The sequence below is a fragment of the Erithacus rubecula genome, assembly GCF_903797595.1.
Source record: "Erithacus rubecula genome assembly, chromosome: 2".
Classification (NCBI taxonomy): domain Eukaryota; kingdom Metazoa; phylum Chordata; class Aves; order Passeriformes; family Muscicapidae; genus Erithacus; species Erithacus rubecula.
The window spans coordinates 20,877,051-20,897,611 of NC_136685.1; the positions used below are offsets into that span (position 1 = coordinate 20,877,051).

Sequence of the window (20,561 nt, forward strand, 5' to 3'; positions counted from 1 at the left end):
AATATTGAAGCTAGCTGATAAAGCAGTGTAGTACATTAAGTGTATACACACTTGCTTCTTTAAGGCTCAAGAAAACAGAACAAAAAGAATTTTAAAAACCACAATTGAAATAAAATGGTATACCTACATTTATTTTTTAGAACACACTAATTCTAGAGTAAATTCCTAGGAACAGCAATGACTTTTAAATATAAATCAATGTAGGAAAAACATAAAGCATTTCAATGTTTACAAAAAAACTTTGGAGTGCTAAGCATTATTCCAGTGCAGGTCAATTGACAGATTGAAGAAAATTAGCTATACTTAACAATGAGATCATTATTCAAAGTACACTATGCTTTTGCTTGAAAAAAAGAAATCATTATCCTATGTGTGATAGAAATACACAATAAGGACTGTGTAATAAAACAGGCAAAGACACTTCTGGAAAATTAAATTCTGTCCTGTATTTCAAGCTGTAGATAAGTCATGAAAATAATGAATGTTCAAGAAAATGTGCATCACACTTGTTCATATAATCTAAGTCATTATATGAAACAATATACTGCCTATGAGCCAGCTGGTACTCAATTATTTCTTGATATGGAAAACTGCTCTTTTAAATTGGCCATGACTGATATTAATCAAAAGAGAGGGAATATATGGGTCAAATACTATTTTCTGACACAATTCCTGAATCCTAATTCAGAGATGTGAGACAGAACAGAGAGTGTAAATGTAATTGCTTACCTACACAGCTTGGTACTGTGTCATTCCACTGGGCTAAGGCATTTGGTACAGACTGACATCGGATAGCTTTTGAGCCTTGGAGCAGATAGCCAGGACTACACTCAAATCGAACAACAGAGCCTGCTGAAAACTCAGAGCCAATTCTCCTTCCATATCTAGGCTCTGGAACTGAGCTACACTGTGTATCACTTGTGCGTGGAACAGCTGTGTAAAGAGAGAAAAATATAAAATCATGGATACAAATTACAGTCATAATTAAAAAATTCAGTAAAACCTCTGATTGTGTCTTGTAGGACAGAGCTTAATTCATGTTATTTGCTCTGCTCCTGTAGTCTCAAAGAATGAACTAATGATTTCATGGCTATTAGCTGCAATGTGGTTTTGGGCTGTGCCTATGTACAGTACCATGGCAGCTTGGAGACCTCTCGACTTTGTTTGCACAGCTTTAAGCATGAGAAGATCAGTGGGTGTCTCTGCAGCCTTCTTCAATGACAGGATACTACACCTCCCACCTACCTCACTCAATAAATATGGGCCTTTGGCTCCTCACTAGAACTTTCTCATTAGTAGCCCAGAAAAATGTTATGGTGTAAAATTAGATCAGATATAAAGACAACCTAATATCTTACAAATATTTGATTTATCGTATTGGAGAATATGAAGTGATAACAATACACCGTCCAGGCTATTCCAGTGTTTTCTTTTGACAACAATCATTTTTTACCAATAATGTCTGGGAATTCATAAACCTGATGTGATACAAGAGGAGTTAAAAGACTGCAAGCAATATATAAGGAGCAAAATAATAACATCCATTAGAAGCCCACGGGATAGTTTTCCCTTTGGTTTCATTATTTATAAATGGTTTTTGATAACAGATATTTTTTATGCCTACTGACTGTTGCTATTGTGCATGTTGTTCACGTATCAGACTTGTTCTTACTATATTTTATTTTTGCAGTTAGCTAGTAAATGCCAACTAAAAAACAAACTAAAATATTTACATAGAAAATGACAGGTATAATTTGTATGTAATATAATCTATGTTTTACAGTACAATAAAGGTACACTGAAAATAATCTCATTAGATATATGCAATTTTTCTGTGTGAGTGGCACATTCAAAAGCTTTGCTTCATCAGCTTGGTTTGTTCAAGAATTAGTTTTAAAACATCACTGTTTCTAGATACTAATAAGTAGCTCCATGAAAATTGCCTGCCATTTATTCTTTAAGTAAACAACACAAAATGGCACCAGGGAGGAAAAAAAAAAAAGGTGGATGTTACATGATATTCCTGGCAAATTTTTGAGCATGGTGCTCCTGGCTTACTAATATAAACAGAATCACAGGTCTTAAGTTTTATTTTACACCATTATATTAAAAGTCCTTAGCTGGCCCATAAGAGTGAAGAGTGATATTTCTGTCTGTTCATGGGCACAACTGCACACACCCTCACCAGGCCTGGTCAGCTACTCTGGCCACTAAGCAACAGACAAGGTGTATAGAGCCCATACATACTTGCTTTAATATTGATAACTTTACATTTATCTTATTTCTTATACTATCCTTTGCTCTATTCAGAATCATAATTTTTAAGTACTCGTGAATGCTTTAAAACTTAACATTTCTTAACAAGTTGGATACAGAACACTAATTGAAATTACTTCTATCTTAAATCAACCCATAACAAGCATTAAACATGCAATGCATTTTAGCAGAATGCTGAAAGTTGTCATTTATGATTACATTATGTTCTACCAGTTGAAGTGTTGCTACCAGATATAAAAGTTAAGTTTGCTCAAGTATATACATTCTCTTTTTTATTAATATGCAGTGAGTTGATTGTCAGACAAGGTCAGAGAGCTACAGTAACATGCATTTTTCTTCTAAATCAGTATGTTTGTTGGTTGCAAAAAATTTTAACCATGAAACCTACAGAAAGTTGTAAACGGTACTCAGGATTTTAAATATGATCAGAGGTAAACTAGCACACTCCTGGATAAAAGCACAATATGGCAAAACAAAAGCAAAACCATTTTATTAAGTTTTTTATAATGGTTAAGCACCTTACACAGTTTGAACAAACAACTTACCTTTCAGCAAACTTAATATACCTGCCTTTGTTCAAATAAATAGGAAATTTTTCATTAAACTCTCAACAGGACCTCAATATCACACAGATGCTCTATGAAACTTGTTCATGCATGCCATTCCAACCATGACAGGAAACTGTTCTGCACTTGTGGAAGGAAAATGATGAAACCATAGTTCAAGGATTGCACACACTCACAGTTCTCCCTGATCCTAACCTGTAGGCTTGATGGAGACTGCCAGGTCATTTCACCTGACCCAGCTTGCCCTTTTTGCTCTTTTATTGGGATTAATACCCTTTTCTCTACCCATGCTTCTTGTGCACCAACACTATTTTACTCAAACCTTTTTATTCCATGTTATTCTGTAATGACTACACTGGAATGAATTATGACTTTATAATTGTCTACGTGATGATAGCTGTTTACACATCCAATTGTAGGATGGTTGAATGCCTGAAACTACAGCTCCTGCCATGTAATTAAGCATTAATCTATCCCTTGGATAGGGCTACTTGTTCAAAAGGTCATTTTGGCCATGAGACAAATCATTCACAATTATGTGACAGCAAAGGGCTCAGTACGTTGTTGTGGACAATACAGTTTTGATTCAGGAAACTAATACTTAATTATGCTTAATTTATTACTAATTTTACACAAGCTTCTGATCAGTGATTCAGGAATTAAAAAGAAAGGGGATACAAACAATCAATCAAGTTAATGAAACAGTTTTACTTCCTTCTTACCAGGCTCAATTTCAAACACCTATCCTCCTCTTCTTTATCTCAACTTCCTTGTGTCCATCACTGTTGTCCCAATGAAGTGAGAGGAAGCACAGGAAGTTGGGGTATGTGCTCTCTTTTTGCTCTCCCCCACCTTCCCTGCCAATGTATTTTGCATTTGACTCATCTTTCTCCTCCTTTTTACTTCTTCAGGTTTCCACATCACCCTGTTTCTGAATGTTTCTCCTCCAGTGTGGGTCATCCTTGAGCTACAGTTCCTTAAAGAGTTCCCTAGTGCAGATCAGTACTTTAACAGGCTGCCTACCCCTCTGAGGTGCTCTCGCTCCAGCAGGTGTCATGGACAGCCATAGTCCCTTTAGAAGTGCAAGCCCTTGGGCAGGGAGAGCCTGTTCCCAAGAGTGCCTCAAACAATCCCTCCAGCAGCACCTCTACCAGCACATATCCAGAAGCATCTCTGCCCCAAAGCATTTGTCACTCTCAAATATTTCTGAGAACAGGCAGCACATTATTTTCCTCTGCCTAGTGGGAATTTTGGCATGTGAGAAATGGCTTACACCAGTTCACAGGATCCTGTTTGTGAATGGCACATGGTAGCTCACAACCTCCTCACATACAGGTCACCACCTAAGCCAGCTTCTAGTTAAATTTTTTTAGCTTCTCACATGTCCAAAGCTTATCTGTCTTACCTAAAAGGCAACATGACCTGACTGAAAATTTCAGCATCACTCCAGGAGTATTTTCCATTCATTCTTGCTCAGCCTCCTATGGGAATGCCATCTTCCCCTACGTATTTTTTGACTCATTGTTTAAAAGGGAGGAAACTATAGAAAAAAATCCTTCCAATTTCTCTAACCTTTGCCTAGCAACCACATCTGGAGAACACCTATAACAGCTGTGCAGGCAAAAGACACTTTTTAACAGTCAGATTTAGAACATCTTAAAACTTTCAGTAATAGCATTGGGAAATTTGCATGCATGCACTAGTAATCCATACTTTTTTTGTGCAACTAGATCTTTTAGCACCTCTCAACAAAGAATGTCACATCATCTGTTTTCATGATAATATAGCCTTATGAAATTTATTTTCCTATGAGCAAGCTATCTTTGACACAACAGCAAATGCAGGGGCAGTTTACTGGCACTCTTAAATTAGTTCACATACCAAAAATAATTTTTCATACAAAAAACTGACATTTTACTGAGATTAGCCTTGACAGCCACAAACATACATGGCTACAGTTGTATCAAATTATTTTACTGCCAGCAAGAACTCAACAACAAATGACATTTAGAATTTATATTTTGCTCAGGTTTTAGAAGTTTTACTAATACTCTGTTAATTATTACTGTGAGACAAGAAATGCTTTAGATATAAAATCACCATGAAGTACTATTTTTTTAAATCCTCCTCTCCTTCCCCTCCAGTTTTAAAAAGAATTGTCTTAAGCATAGATGCAATGCAAGCTGCAGGTAATAACCAAGTGAGGTAGTTCCACACTGCTCAAAATGGAATTTAAATAGTCCATGGAAAAATGTAGTATGTTTCCAACATCTATAAAAAGTTAGGAAAATAGGTCTTTCTTTCTAAAAGGTGACACAACTGACAGCTCAGCTGAAATGCCTCCAAGATTATTTCAGTTGGAAGAGACCTACAACAATCATCTAGTCCAACAGCCTTTCAAATTCAGGACTGACCAAGTTAAAACATGTTATTAAGGGCATTTTTCAAATCCCTCTTAAACACTGACAGACTCAGGGCATCAATCACCTCTCCAAGATGTCTGTTTTAAAGCAGAACACAATGTGTCAGGGTAGCACATATCAAAAGTAATACTAACAGTCTTAGTTCTGCTCTCTAATTTCATTTAGCAGACAATGTGTGGCTATGCATTTTGTTCTTGTCACAAATTAGATCAACTTGATTGTTAAATTCACAATATTCTTTTACTCTTATTTCCCTTTGTCTTCTTCATCCTAGTATACTAGCTTTCTTAATAATCCTCTTCAAAATCTCAATTGACCTAATAAACTAGTTCATGAATTTGTACTATATAACAAGCAAAACAGACAAATATTAAACTCTCATAAATTTTTGGATGGCAGAAAGGTAATTAATTTACTTTTTAAGGAAGGAACTCTGTAGTGCTGCAGCCCAAGTTATATAAAAACATAGGCTCTTGTTTCTAGGTGATGTCATAGCAGGAAGACAAGCATAAGAAAACCAGGGAAAAAAAATTCCAATCTTCTCAGATGTGATTACTCTTAGCATATATCAACATACCCGACTCTAATATTTCGGAAGACTTGATAATCATTGTCTCAATGTTACAGACACCCTTTACCTATTGCATCAACTACAAGGAAATGTGAACATTTGAGAAAAGAAATGAAGTCACAGATAGTATATCCAGATAAAAAGAAGTTTCTGAGAAAGTGGCATCACAAAAGCCATTAAATCTGAATCAGAAGCTAATGCCCCTGTCAGGTGCTCAAACCAGAATGTGAAATAAGGCAAGCAATAACTTTTTCTCCTTAGAGCCTTCCTTTTAGCTTTTGACTGTAGTGTTGTCAACTTAGACTTCTCAAGCTGTATCAGAGAGGCATTCCATTTTCTATAGTAATTATCCTCCATTTTTCAGTAAATGTTTCATACCACTGTGAAACAAAATTGAAATCAGCCCAGTGGAAAAGTGAACAGGGAAGAAGGTCAACCTGGAATAGAGGGCAATAAATAAAATGATTGACTTTGCAGGCCAGATTACAATGTTCAGTGTGAGAGTGGATGCCATTTCTGAAGTATTTAAAAGGGTAGAAAGCATGCGGTCATTGGAAGTATGATTTATAAGAAGAGAAAAAAAAACTCAAAAACATAGAGCATATTAAATACCATTAACTCATTAGCCAATATATGTACACGTATATAACTGTACTTAGCAAAGCTCTTAAGATATTTTTGAAATATATTAAAATCCCATTATATTTAAATAGCTTCGTAATTTTTCTGAGACAAATAAAGTGACTTTGCCTAACTCACTTTGCATTCCAATTCGTTACAATCTATTTCTTACAGTTACTAAAATCTTAAAGGTCTGAAATGAGGCACACAGCATTGTGCTCACCTGCTCACCCGTTCAATAGCAATCTATGTGCATATATACATCTAATAGAGTCCTGGAGGTATATCACTATGAATTTTTCAAAGGCAGCAAAAAGTAACACTTCAATGTCAACACTAATAGAGTAACACAGAAATATGTCATTCATACACAAATGGATAAGAACTCAAATGCTGAAAGCTCTTTTCTAATTCCAGAAGTTTATACTCTCCCTCTTCTATGGTTAATTTTGGATGGTAAGTTTTAATGCAAGTGTGTGTAAGATGCTTTTGATGTGTAATAAGGGCAGGTAACAATATCCTGAGATATATACAAAGTAGAATGTACAGTCATGGTGATATCTTTAAAAACAAGCATCAGGAGGCTTAAAAATCAGTCCTAACAAGCTTCTTACAACTGTGGGAAGATTCTTGAGGTGAGGCAGTTCTTTCTACTTATTTGTTGAGTCAAACTAGAACCATGCTCCAGTCTTTAAAGTAAAAAGAATTAAAAATAATTAAAAGGAATCTAGGAGTCTTAATGACATTTAAAATCTATCCCAAACCACTTTTACACTTGACTTTAATAAAGATGTGCATTGACTGCCTCATTAAGCTTACTGGACACGTATGCAATATGTCTAATGAGGTTTCCAGCAGCCAGTCCCTTTGGCACTGCGTCGTTGCCCGTACAGGCAATGAATCTGCAAGCAATGCTCCAGGTGTCACCAGACTGCATTCAAGACTCATGGATCAGCCAAGTGTACTCAGCTGCCCAGCAGAATGTTAACAGACTTGGCCATGCCGTGTCATTCTTGCATTTCAGCTGCAGTGTGCAGACATGCACATAATGTCCCCTCAAATTCAGCTGGGTCAGCAATAGACCAGCAAGTCTCCCATCCACCTTCCAATATTGAAAGGGCCTGATAGTCTCTGCTGCAGCAATTTTCTCTCTGAGCTCTTCAAGAAGACAGAATTCTTAGCAGCCTGAACAAATACTCTTGAAAAATCAACTGGGAATACTGAGAAAGACTAATACAACTAAGCAAATTCCTAAACCCCTCGAACTCACTCAGATGTAAGGGAGCAACTGATTGCCAGATACTGAGAAAAACTGGACATGTTCAAGTCTGTGGGGCCAGACATGATAAACATAGACAACTGCTGTTATCAGGAGAAGTCTCTGATCTCTGTAAAAAGGTTAAGATGACACTCACATTTAAAGCAATGCATTAAGACTTATGCAGAATTAAAAAGAATTCAATTCATGAAACTGGCACCAGTGTCTTCCACCAAAAGTAGACATGTTTACCTTGGTAAACAAAGTGAAATCCTCTAGCTGATGCCCCACTCTTAGCACTGAATCGTAGAAGAATTTGATTAGATGTAGCCAAAGGCAATGTCTCTCCTACAAATGGAAACAGAAAATAAATACACAAAACAGAAACAACTCTTACAGCTCTTCAATAAGTAATCAAATATGGTATGTTTCATGTTTTCCTCTATAGCTAAAGAAAACATAAATAACATTGTACAAAATTAAATTTGCCATTGCCAGAATGAAAAGACTTCATGATTCAACAAGAGAAACCTTCTGGAATTTACTGCAGCAGCTGGAACTACAGCTCCAATAAACTACTTGACTGGAGAACCCTACTGCCACTTGGGGCCAAAATTACTAGAAGACTTTGTAGTTACCTCTTTTCTGTGACTGAAAGTTTTACTTGACCTTGCCAAATACATTAAACAAATAAAAGTATTTGAAGAATGCCACAGGGATCTTCATGGATTATTTACCATATCAAGACTAAAACTGAGAGAGAGCAAACCCATGACTTGTTTTATATACTGGATTCAATAAAATATATGGTCACACATGAGCTATATTACATTATTAACTTTCTTATAGCATTGCAAATTTTATTTCTGATTTGTGGATTAATAAAAATATTTAATATAATTTATCTCTTTTCCTGATGTATCTGTCGGGAATCATGATAAAAGTTCAATAATGAAACACTATAGACAAAACTGCAGTATGTCTACAACACCTCTGCTACATATGACTGCTGTTTTTATTCTCCCTGGACTGTATAAACCCATATTTTATGAAATTCTACAGAAAGGAATGATGATTTAAAATATCATATATTACTAGGTATATAATTCTTTCACTTTGATTAATTTTATATTATTGCAACTAGTGATTCCATGTAGGGGAATCCTATCCTGAGTCAATGTAATTCAGATATGTCACAAGTAATAAATAAAAATCAGAAGTTTAAATAACTTTCAAGTGTTTTTAAATGTCTGCTGTGAAAACAGACATTAGTTTCAACTTCTATATGAGAGTTCTATGCAGTGAAATTTGGTGCTGGGATGAGCTGTATCTTAAATTTAAAAATATAATTTTGTTTTGTTTTGCAGAACTCTCAACAGTAATTAAACAAATCTTAGAAATGTTTGTGAACTCTTATTATGACACAAATAGCTGGATTCACCAGAGGAAAACTAAGACCTGAGTTTTTAGTGTAATAATATATTTATTATAAATCAAATAAATATGTAACATCCTTTCTCATGAAATATTTCTCCAATTATTCAAAGTAAAAAGCAAGAAGCCATGAATAGCCCTGTACTGCAAAAATATTAAACTCACATATAAACTCTGCTAAATACTAGAGTGTTTGACAAAACACATTCATAGCTGCAGAAATACAAAAAATATACTGACATATCACTGAAGATGAACACATTAGTTATATATGCATAAATGGAAATTTGACCATGTTGAAATCCATATAAGCTTAATTATGATTTCACAAGGTCAATTTTTGCTATAGTTACCTGAATGCAACAGCTGGCCTGCTTTTATTCTAAGTGCATGTTTGCATATAGATAATTGCATTTTGTAAATACAAGTAATTTGTGTCTAAATTAGCCATTCAGAATATGTAGATGTGTATTTCAAAAGGTTTAGGGGCAGAGAAGACAATTATAAAATACAATCTGCCCTCTTACATAGAGATCTGATAAATTAATTCAACTATTTCTACACTCACCCCAGTGATAAGTTCTTGCCTAACCATATGTTCCAGAATAATGTCTTGATTCAAAGATTTAGATGCATATTTAATTTCTCTTCGCATCCTGTTCCAATAACTTTGTTTCCAAAGTAAATTAATAACATTCTCCTGATCATTTTTTCCCATACTGAATGTAAGAAATGTATACTTTTCTTTAGTAATTACCTGAGTGGGATCCAGACAGAGAACTAAGAAGTCTAGCCTGAGAGTTTTCTCCATCAAATAATTCTGCCACATCATTCAAAGCTGTCTGAAAATAGGCAAATTGTCCAAACACAACTACATTTAATTTAAAAAAAAAAAAAAAAAAAGAAAAAGACAAAGGAGAAAAGGACAGCGAGGAAAAAAAAAACCAAAAAGAGAGGAGATAAAAGAAGAATTTAGTCTTCAAAATGAAATTTAAGGATGTATTGCCGTTTGTCTTATTTATTAATGAATTTCTGCATAAATTTAAAAACTTATATAATTATCTAACATGATAAAAAAGCTGTATTAAATTTATGTGCAAGATTTTTTTTCATTATTTCCATATTTTTAATTAAAACAAAATTTATTAAATAATGCTTTCACCAAAACTGTGACCTGTAGTCAAACAAGTCTTATTGCTTAGGTACCTATGAGAACAAGAAAAGAGATTATTTAAACAGAAAGTTTTGTACCAAAATCACATAAATTAGTTGTCAAATATAGCAACTATTAAGGTCCATCTATTATCACAAAGGATTAATTTCTCATCTGACTTTAGTCCAAACAAGATGTTTTTAAACTTACTGCATTGTCACATTTTTTAGTTTGCATTAGTACTTGTTTTATCAGAAGGATATAAAAACTGATCAAATATTAAAAAATATCAGTGTGTTACCAGCTTTGACATATTGTTACACTTATTTTACACTTCAGCTGTACATAATTTAAAGTGTTTTAATAAATATTTTAATATTATATTTCACTAGTAAATATCTAATCGTTCACAGAATTCAAATATCATATAGTAATAAAAACATGAAGTTAAACCAAGACAAAAAAATAAAAAATCTGTTATCCTGTCCATCTATATGGATCCTTACAGGATTAATTGTGCACAGAAAGTACCAAATGCATTAAGTTGCTGTGAACTTTTTGGTAAATAAGCAGTATAATGAGTCTCACTGCTATTTGTCTGGACTTAGAAAAAACCTGCTTTGCAGAAAACTACACCTTACATACAATTGCTTGAGCTTTAGAGATTCTGTGCAAGTATTTCAACAAATTGAAATAATCAGTTTTGTGATTTTTCACAAACATTTATGGTATTTTCTTGTAGAATTGCTTCCTTTCCCTCTACTGTACATCTTGAACAAATGTGATTCCACTTATCTTGCCCTTGTCAAACATGAAAACCAAAGAGTTAAAATGCAAGAGGAACATAAGAGTTTGTTTTCTGACCCCTGATTTTACTTTGCAGGAAGCTTGAATGATTGACCATCCTATCATGATGAATAATGTAAACAATGAAGGTATTCATGACATGCTTAGACAGCAAACATAGATGTCTTATCTGAAGTCAATTGATTACTCTAGGGAGATGTAAAAGGTTAACATCCTAGAATCATTTTCCATGTCAGGAATATAATTAGTTTTTATAAATAATTTGCAATACAATGTAAACCTAGGGTCATTACTACACATAAAGGTCATTATTACACACATCATTACATATTTGAACAGTAGGAAAATTATAATGATTGATAAATCAATAGAAGAAATTATTACCAAATTCTTTAGGGACAGTTATTGAATAAAGGCAAGTCTGTCCAGCAGTGTAATTATGAGGATAATTTGGTGATAAAACCACTCCGTCTGATCCAGTATACTGCCCTCCACATGGTGCTAGAAACAAACACAAAGAAACATATTTATTACAGCTGTCTATATAAGTGAAGTCTGGGAAAAGAAAAAAAAAATCTAAAGATCACAAAATGACACTTTACAGGTTTTGCTTTTGTTTGGTTTACCTGTACTGAAATATCTAGTGATTCTTTCTCAGGTATAATATATTATGATTTCTTGAAAATTGGAATACATGCAAGTTTTACTTGACTATAAGTATTCATGTAGAACTGGAAATAAAAGTTATTTAATTGAAAGATTGTGTTTTCATTTGAATATCTACATCTATCCATATTAAAAACAGGTCAGTAAAATACATGGTACTACATTTAAAGTGGCACAGAGGAATACATAGATACACTGACACTACCCTACACAGAATGCCAAAAATTCTGTATTGTGTAAGTATTCTTAAATTGCTTTAGTTTCATATTTTCCTAGATGGCTATAAATAGCGCACATAGATTAGACATAGAAAAATATCTTTGGCTTCATATGTATGTAAAAAACCCAAAACAAAACAGAAAGCTAAGAGAAATACTACAGAATACTACTACAGAAGTTAGAAGACATATTTAAGAATAGTAAAACTCAAAACCTCAAGACAAGTCAAGACATGTATGAGTAGAAGAGAAAACAATGAACAGTGTAAGCACGGCACATCCCTCCATGTATAGGCTGTAAATGGGGCACAGTAAGGGATAAATAGAATGGCTTTTTTAAGTTCAAATAACTCCTTGTGTTAGATATTGAGTAAATAGATTTCTATACACTGAAAACAAAGTATTGCTGTCACTCTTCTCACATTTTGGAAAAGCCTGGCTTCCTACCAAAATCTTCATTAAAATATAAGTCTTGCATTAAATTAGTTTAATGCAATTCAGTGCTCTTTTTATTTTGAGAAATGATTTCATAAAAACTATAGTTTTCACCCGAATAAAAGATTGTTTAAGAAGTTATCAATATTGAAATTATTTTATAAATAAATAAATGGATAAATAAGGTTATTTAAAAATAGCATAGTCACGTTAATTTCTTTTTAAGCAAGGAAAATATCATTTCACTATAAGAAATAAAGTAAATCAATGTTACCCTGCTGTGGGCATCTTGCATATAGCAGAGTACAACCTAACAACTTCCTTGAAACCAAGAGGAGAACCTGTGGCCCAGGTGGACAGCAAGGTCATTGGTGTGGGGCTGTGCAAGTGCCCTGCTACAGCTCCTGGCTCTGCAGACCTGGCTCATGTGCTGTGGAGCTCTGCACAGTGAAACAGCCTGTGCTTTGGACAGCCTTGGCTCTTAGGCCTTGTTGAGCAGACCTGTTCTTTCTGCTCACTGGCATTTTGAAATATTTTAAGGTCTTTAAAATCGTGCTTGAAATATCTGCACAAGTTTGACTTCCTTACACGAAAAGGCAGCAATTAATACTAAATCCACATCTTCTCTGAGCGCCTTATATAAATTATTCAAAAATCCAATGTAATGATAGATGATAGAAGTTTGATCTATCAGTAGGCAGAATAGGATTATGTGGCTGAGGTGAAACTCAAATATTATAGGGAATTAGTTCATTGCATGAATTTAAAATCTTCATTATTCCATTCTCTTCTTGCTTTGAGGATATCAGAAACTACGTCACAAAGTTTGACTATCACATGAAATTCTCAAGTCATGAACATTTCTTCGCAATGAAAGTGTATCACACTTAATTTAAAACAAGCTCTAAAGTTATGGAATTATAGAAATGTTTCATTCTAAATTGCATTATTCCATTATTCTATAATTAAAAATCTAAAATTTTTCAGAAGACTATTTTTCAGTATAAATAAATTACTACTTTATGGACTTTAATATATGTTACTTCTTATAATTTGTTAAAATTGTTCCATATATATATATATATATATATATATATATATATACACACAGCACAAACACTGAAACAAAGAATGGAGGATAGATTAGTTAGCCCAACTTCTGAGAAGTCATTTTAATCTGTCTCAGTAATTGTAAGTCTTATTCCAAGGTGACAATTAATGCAGTATTGAGATGGTTGTGATAGCTATTCTAAACAATACTGAGTGTCTAAAAAATCATACATATTACATTGCATTCACTAGAGGAACATGTATTGATTCCAGACTTTAAAGACATTTTAAAATACTGAATACATTCTTGATCTCGACTAAGCTACAGTCCAATACTCAATTATTTTTTTACCTCTCTTTTTTTTTTTTTTTTTTTTAATTTTTTTTTTTTTTTACACAAGATATATGTGTAGAAATAGTGTAAATAGCCTCAAGGATGGAGAAATTGAATTCACTGGGTGAACAAGGGAAATGATAAGAGAACAGTACATACCACTGCAAGATGGCAATGCTCTGTTCCAAGCTGGCTTTCCATCTGCACCAATTACACATGTTATAGTTGAAGGTTCAATAATCTTATATCCAGAATCACACTGGTAAGTAATAGTTGAACCGAGCTTAAAGTCTGTTCCAATTCTTGAGCCATTCATGATGTTTCCAGGATCAAAACAAGCTTCCCGTGGCTTTTCTGTTAAAATTAATTACAGTAAATCTATATACACTTTCAATTAAAAAAAAAAAAAAAAAAAAAAGCCAAACCCAAACTATTATTAGTGTATTTTTTCAGTCAGTTTAAATTATTCAGCAGCTTATTATTATATTATTCTTGTTGAATTATATTCATCTTGTTGAATGATGGATCATGGATGTTTGCTTAAGATTCATTATCTGGAAGAGGAAAATACAATGAAGCTGAATTACTCCAATAAAGTTTAGTATTTAGAATAAAATTTACCATTTCTAGGATTCACCCCTTCTATATGTATATTGGTGACAAAAGGAAGATTAGGGAAAATGTGGGGCCTCTCCAGAAAGAAAAGGGATACCTGGTTTCCCAGGAAATGGAAAAGGTTGAGGTAGATAACAACAACAGCATGTAGCAAGAGGACAAGGGAGAGTGGCTTCAAACTGAAAGAGAGTAGGTTTAGTTTAGCTATAAGGAAGTAATCCTTTACCATGAGGGTAATGAGGCACTGAAACAGGTTGCCTAGATAAATTTTGGATATCTCCTCCCTGGAAGTGTTCAAGGTCAGGCTGGATGGGGCTTTAAGCAACCCAGTCTAGAGGAAGGTGCCCCTACCACGGCAGGGGGGTTGAAACTAGATAATCTTTAAGCCTCCTCCAACTCAAAGTATTCTATAATTGTATACATTTTATATAAAGTACTGAATAATATGCATAAGAAAAATATTCCATTATTAGGAAAAACATACTGTCTATAGGGTACAACAAGTTTCTAAAATACAGTATTCTGTTCTTGTATCTTTTATCTCATTATAATTTCATTTAACTTTATTTACATAGAAGAACTCATATCACACTATGTGAGAACAAAAAATAGACACACAGTGAAAATGTGTATGCACACTTTCAATCACCATCTTTATCTCTTTATCTCCTTCTGCTCAACATCGCATTTTCTTTCCTTGCAGGCCTTGCAGACTTTCTGAAACAATTTGCTTTCCCTTATTTATTTAATTTTTTAAAAATGGATTTTGTTTAGACAAACAGTCTAAGATTTCATTTATGGCAACAGGACAATTACTTTGGGAAGAAGAATCTTGCACACATGGAGAATAATGCATGATGCTAGGTGTCAGATGAAGACTGACATATAAAAATGACTTTATTGTTCTTTTTCACTCCTTCCTCTTTGATAGGTATTTTTTTTCTGTATTTGTCAGATCTTTTTGTCCTTCATTTTTAACATGTACATTAATGTGGTTTTCTTCAATTGCCGAGAATAAGAGGCTGAGGCAGCACTTCTGCTGAAAAACAGCTTGATAAAACTCAGCAAAGATTATAATCAAACCATAGACAACATCTGTGGCTGGAAAAGAAACCAACATCTCCAATGATTATCGGGCTTTAATAAACAGTCAGCATAATCCAATCTCTATCTAGTAAGAGGCACCCACTCCAGAAAAAAAAAAAAAAAAAAAAGCAAATACTGTCCAGTAGTATAAATTCAAAAATGCATTTTTAGATTCAAAAGAATTGTGTAGACAAGAAAGAAGAAGCAGTCAAGTGGCCTTCTTGGGCAAGACAATTTCACTGTTGTCTAACTTATTTCTGAATGTTACTTCTGATGTGCATCTTCTACTTTTTTTTTTTTTTTTTTCTGGAAGATGAAAATGTGCCTAAGTGATGTGAAAGAGATTTCAAAATAGGATTTCTGTGTTCTTTCACATGAAGAAAATGGTTTTTAAAACATACATTTTGTATGTGTAAAGGTATTTGGCAGCTCACTTATGAGTACATACAGAAGTAAACAGATTTGAGTCTCAATAACTACTAAGTAACATGTTTTCTTTTTATTTAGATTACAATGAGAAAGTACCTTTATAGTCAATGGCAAATCCTGACATCCCAACGGAAGCATCACTGCGAAAAGCCAGAAATAGACTGTTACCACTGCTTTCTATTCTTTCAGGAGCCTGTGAGCCTTGAAAACTGCCAATTAGAGGACTGTTGGAATCTTCTCCTTCATAAATATGTAGAAAATCATAACTGGGTTCCATATTGAAACTGAAAATAAAAGGAAAAAATAATTAAGTCTTCAGGGTCTTTTTAAATAAGTTAACCATTACTGTGATTGTAGTTACAAATTTTCTGCCTAACATATTTTCTTGACCAGAAACAAATGTCTTTTTAAGCATCATTTGTGGTAAAAATTCACTGTGTAGTTCTTTTTATCATTGATATAAACACATTCAGCTTTCCAAAAGCCATTATGAATATCCTTCCACCTATCCTAAATACCTTTCTCAAGAACCATGACTCAGAAAGGCTGAAATTCCTCTTACCAGAGGACAAGACGAATGACCCAGAAAAACAGCTCGAATTACAAGTCCAGCTTTTAGATGGCTAAACTGCATGATACCAAAGCTACCCACTATAAATATCTTTATCAATTTAGAAATGAGATGCATTCATATGGATAGACCATTATCTTGGAACTTGTCTTTGCTCTTACCCACCACATATCAGACATGATAAACTAATGTGAATTAAGATGAATTCTCACTGAACTCTCTATATTATGCTATATTTGGTGACATTTATGTTTTACAATGTAATTATGAAAATAATATTAGTGAATTTCAGAGGAATTTGAGATGAGTTCTGAGACAACATAAAGATAAATGTCAAGCAGTTCTATGAAAATAGAGAGTAATACTGAAGAAGAGATAAGAAAATTAAAACTACATTAAATAAAAATGCATTAAAAATACCAGGCAAGGACTCAGTCAGTTAAACAGATTTTTTTTTTCTATTTATTTTTGTGAAACAAAATAAATAAATATTTGCTTTTTTTTCCCAGGTGTGCTGGTCAGAAGTCTTCTTTCTATTATATCAATTATATATGATTAGATAGCATATCTGTTAGATGCAAACTATTCCAAATTATGTAAAACAAAAGGAATAATAACTATAGCTAAGTAATCAGCAGAAAAAAAAATCATAATGCCAAATGGAAACAGCTTCGTATAATAATATTTGATGCTCTATTTACAAGAGGTAAGAGAAGACAGAAAAATACTTTAAAATATTTGCTAAGACAAATAATTTTTAGTTGAGAATTTTAGAAGTGATAAAAGGAATAGAAACCTACAGACCAACCCCAAGGAAAATCAAATTGTACAGAGCAATGGTTTTCAATCTTCCTGTAGGAAACACACATTTGACAAAATATAATGCATCTCCCTATTCTCAGTCTAGATTCACATTCTGTGCAGACACTGCTGTCTTCTCAAAGCCAGATCCTTGAGAACAGCACAGGCCTAGCTGTAGCATACTGCCCAAGAATGAGAAAAGTTAGGCTAATGAGCAGAAAAATGGTATGTTAAGAAAGTAGGTTTTGCAGATGTCAAAAAAACATTATTTCTTCTGCTCTCCATCATCTGCCAAAAGTCTTGGGAGTCTGGGGATGTCCTTGCTCTCTGGAAGGTGGCCAGTGTTACTGCAATTTGTAAGAAGGGTGATAAAGAAGCACCAGGGAATTCCAGGCCTGTCTAATCTCAGGTACTGAAAAGTGTGTATATTACTGGACTGCAACCATTTAGAAAATTTATTGGAAGTATAACATAAACAGAAAATTCCATTATATTGCTCATATTGTACTTCCTACAATAATACTTATAAAGAAATGAGTATTGAATATTGAGTAACTGTAAATTTCTTTCATCTTATTTGAAATGGAGGATTTGAGTTGATTATTTAGGCAATTCACAGAAATATGCCACTTACTACACCTATCATGTGACATGTTCAAGGGTGTAATTAGTGGAGAACTATTCCTATCTACTAATGCTATTTGATCAAATATCAGAATAACAGAATTGATGGATTTTTTATTATGTAATTTCAAGTACTTTAGGATTGCATTCCTTTATTTTGTGTCTATCAATAACATTTCAGAGAATAAAGTGCAATTCATAATTAAAGAAACTGGATTTTTTTTTTTTTTTGTTGGTGTTTGGTTGTTGCTGTTTTTTGGGGGGTTTATGATTCTTTCTTTTTTCCACAGAAAGGGTAAAAATATTATACAGCAAAATTCTTAACATACCACCATCTCATCCTAAAAGAATCACAACTGATCAACATTCCAGTGAAGTCAACAGTAATTCTTAGCTTTAAAATCATACTTAAAACACAAAAGAAAACATTCTCAAAAGATTAATAAATGCATTTGCATCCATAGATATAGCAAGCAAGATAATTATATAGGACTGATTCAATTAGAAATTGCAAACAGAATGCATGAGCATGACTATATCCCTGAACTTCAAGTCATAAAAAATCTATGCAACACATATAGGTTGATTGTGGAACATAAAGGAAATAATTAAAATTATGATACAACATTATCTCAGTATCTTTTATCTCTTGGGTAATTACAACAATATTTTTTTTTCTGATTTATGCACTTTAAACAAAGTATATTTAGGCTGTATTTCTAAAAAGAAATTAAAAAAAAAATTCTTTCTTCCTGAAAGAACTGATTACAGATAAAATTCCCACTACATTTTAAGTCTCAATTCTTAGTTATACAATAGCATGAATCAAGCATTTCTACAAATTGATATGGTCTTTCAAAGATTTTTGATATGACACAAAGTTTTGTTCCTCAGGAATATATTGGATAGTAAATGTACCATATAGCTACATATTTTTATTTCACAATATTTGGAATCAATGATATAGCACACATTAGATATATGCTCCAGGGTGTAGCCAGAAAATTTAATTAGAATTTTTAATAAATTATAAATATAGCCATTTTTAGATTTGACATTTAAATTCTTTTAAAGCAGAGCGATTCGTTGAGAAATGGTACCTTTTGAATATCAAGGCAATGACAAAGTCAGGGTTTACTTTTATTCTCCAGTCACATTCTTTCCCAGGAGGATAAGGCTGTGGATAGTTAGGTGATAAAATAACTCCTGCCGGGCCTGTCAGGTTTCCTCCACATGCAGCTGTCACAATGTGAAAAGAAATAGGAATATGGTCACTTGTTAAATTCACAAGCACATATTAGCTGTTAAGTAGGAGTAAAATGACTTCTACATTTACCAAAATTAGTAATATTTTTTTAAAACACAACTTTCCTGCTTCCTGTTAGTAAAAAATTTTCTATTTTCATTTTAAAAAGTGACCTCTGTGAATATTCAAAAGCAGTAGAGGAAGAAATCTTTCTAAAGAAATAAAAATACAAAGTTAAAAAGGAAGTCCTGTATAATTTTGGTATTACTTAATCCTGTCTTTATCTGAAAATTTCTTATGGGCTGGAAGTACTTTAAGAACTGGGAAATCTCAATAGTATTACACCGACTGAAATTTCTATTGACCACAGATGTTGCAGAAAACAGTTTGATTCACTTAGTAAAGATATTACCCAAATCAAAAAAAAAAAAAAAAAATTCATTTAGTTACCGTGAATTGAACTTTTAACCAGATAAGGAGTCCTGCTCTCATAGATGATAATCACATCTACAAAATCTAACAAAAGTAAGTCCAACAAAAAAGTAAAGCAGTCAAGACAGGCTGCATATACATAACCAAATCAACTTAACCAAGATAAACACATTTATAGTGGAAACCAGCTGGCACTAAAAATTTGGAATCTACACTAAACATTTTAAAGAGATTTCTTTTCAAGACACTGCATTTATAAGCATACTAAAGTAAAGACTTTATGAAAATTTTAAAATTACATATAATGGTTTACAGAACACTTAAGGTTTCTAATATTGTCATACCTACACTAAAGATTACTTTAATATGCTTTTCCCTTCAAAGTCACCTTAAGTATATGGAAGAATAACAGTAACTATGTATATATATTTTTGCCCAAAGGGATTTTGTCTTTCCTTCTGTCTTATTTTCTTCTTTCTTTTAGGTTTATTCTGTTGGGGTTTTATATTAGACTATAAAGAAATATGGAATGATTATAATGGTATCTAAAGCAAAAATATGAATACTCTAGACTTAGATACTATATATATATAATTTTAATTTTTTCTTTAGATATTTACTTTGTGAATGATCCCAATGCTTAGCAAGCATTTTCCCACTGCTTTGTACACTGCACATAAGTTATCCAGAAGACACTATGAAGATATGTGCTTCTCCAATTCTGTTACATGATATGGAGTCAGAAATACTATCCTCCATTATCTTGAATCCATCACAGTATTTTTACTTCAGAGAAAACAGAGGGACTGCAGTTGTTTAAGGATATGCTATTTTGGAAAGTGCCTCTCCAAAATGCCTTGTAGAAAGAAAAAGCATTATGTTTATTCCAGTGATATTGTATCTGGGGTTTAGGATTGCTAAAGTAAGTCTTCATTTAATTATAA

The 20,561-nt window shown here is 33.1% G+C and overlaps 1 protein-coding gene across 1 annotated transcript in view; it reads right to left on the reverse strand.

Moving 5' to 3' along the window:
- The window catches only part of CSMD1 (CUB and Sushi multiple domains 1), a 1,041,152-nt gene that overhangs the window by 147,666 nt on the left and 872,925 nt on the right, over nucleotides 1-20,561 (reverse strand). Inside the window, 7 exon segments of the mRNA XM_079329059.1 lie at nucleotides 730-933; nucleotides 7,969-8,064; nucleotides 9,908-10,021; nucleotides 11,495-11,611; nucleotides 13,973-14,167; nucleotides 16,040-16,227; nucleotides 19,040-19,178. Of these exon segments, the coding sequence (XP_079185185.1) occupies nucleotides 730-933; nucleotides 7,969-8,064; nucleotides 9,908-10,021; nucleotides 11,495-11,611; nucleotides 13,973-14,167; nucleotides 16,040-16,227; nucleotides 19,040-19,178 (1,053 nt within the window).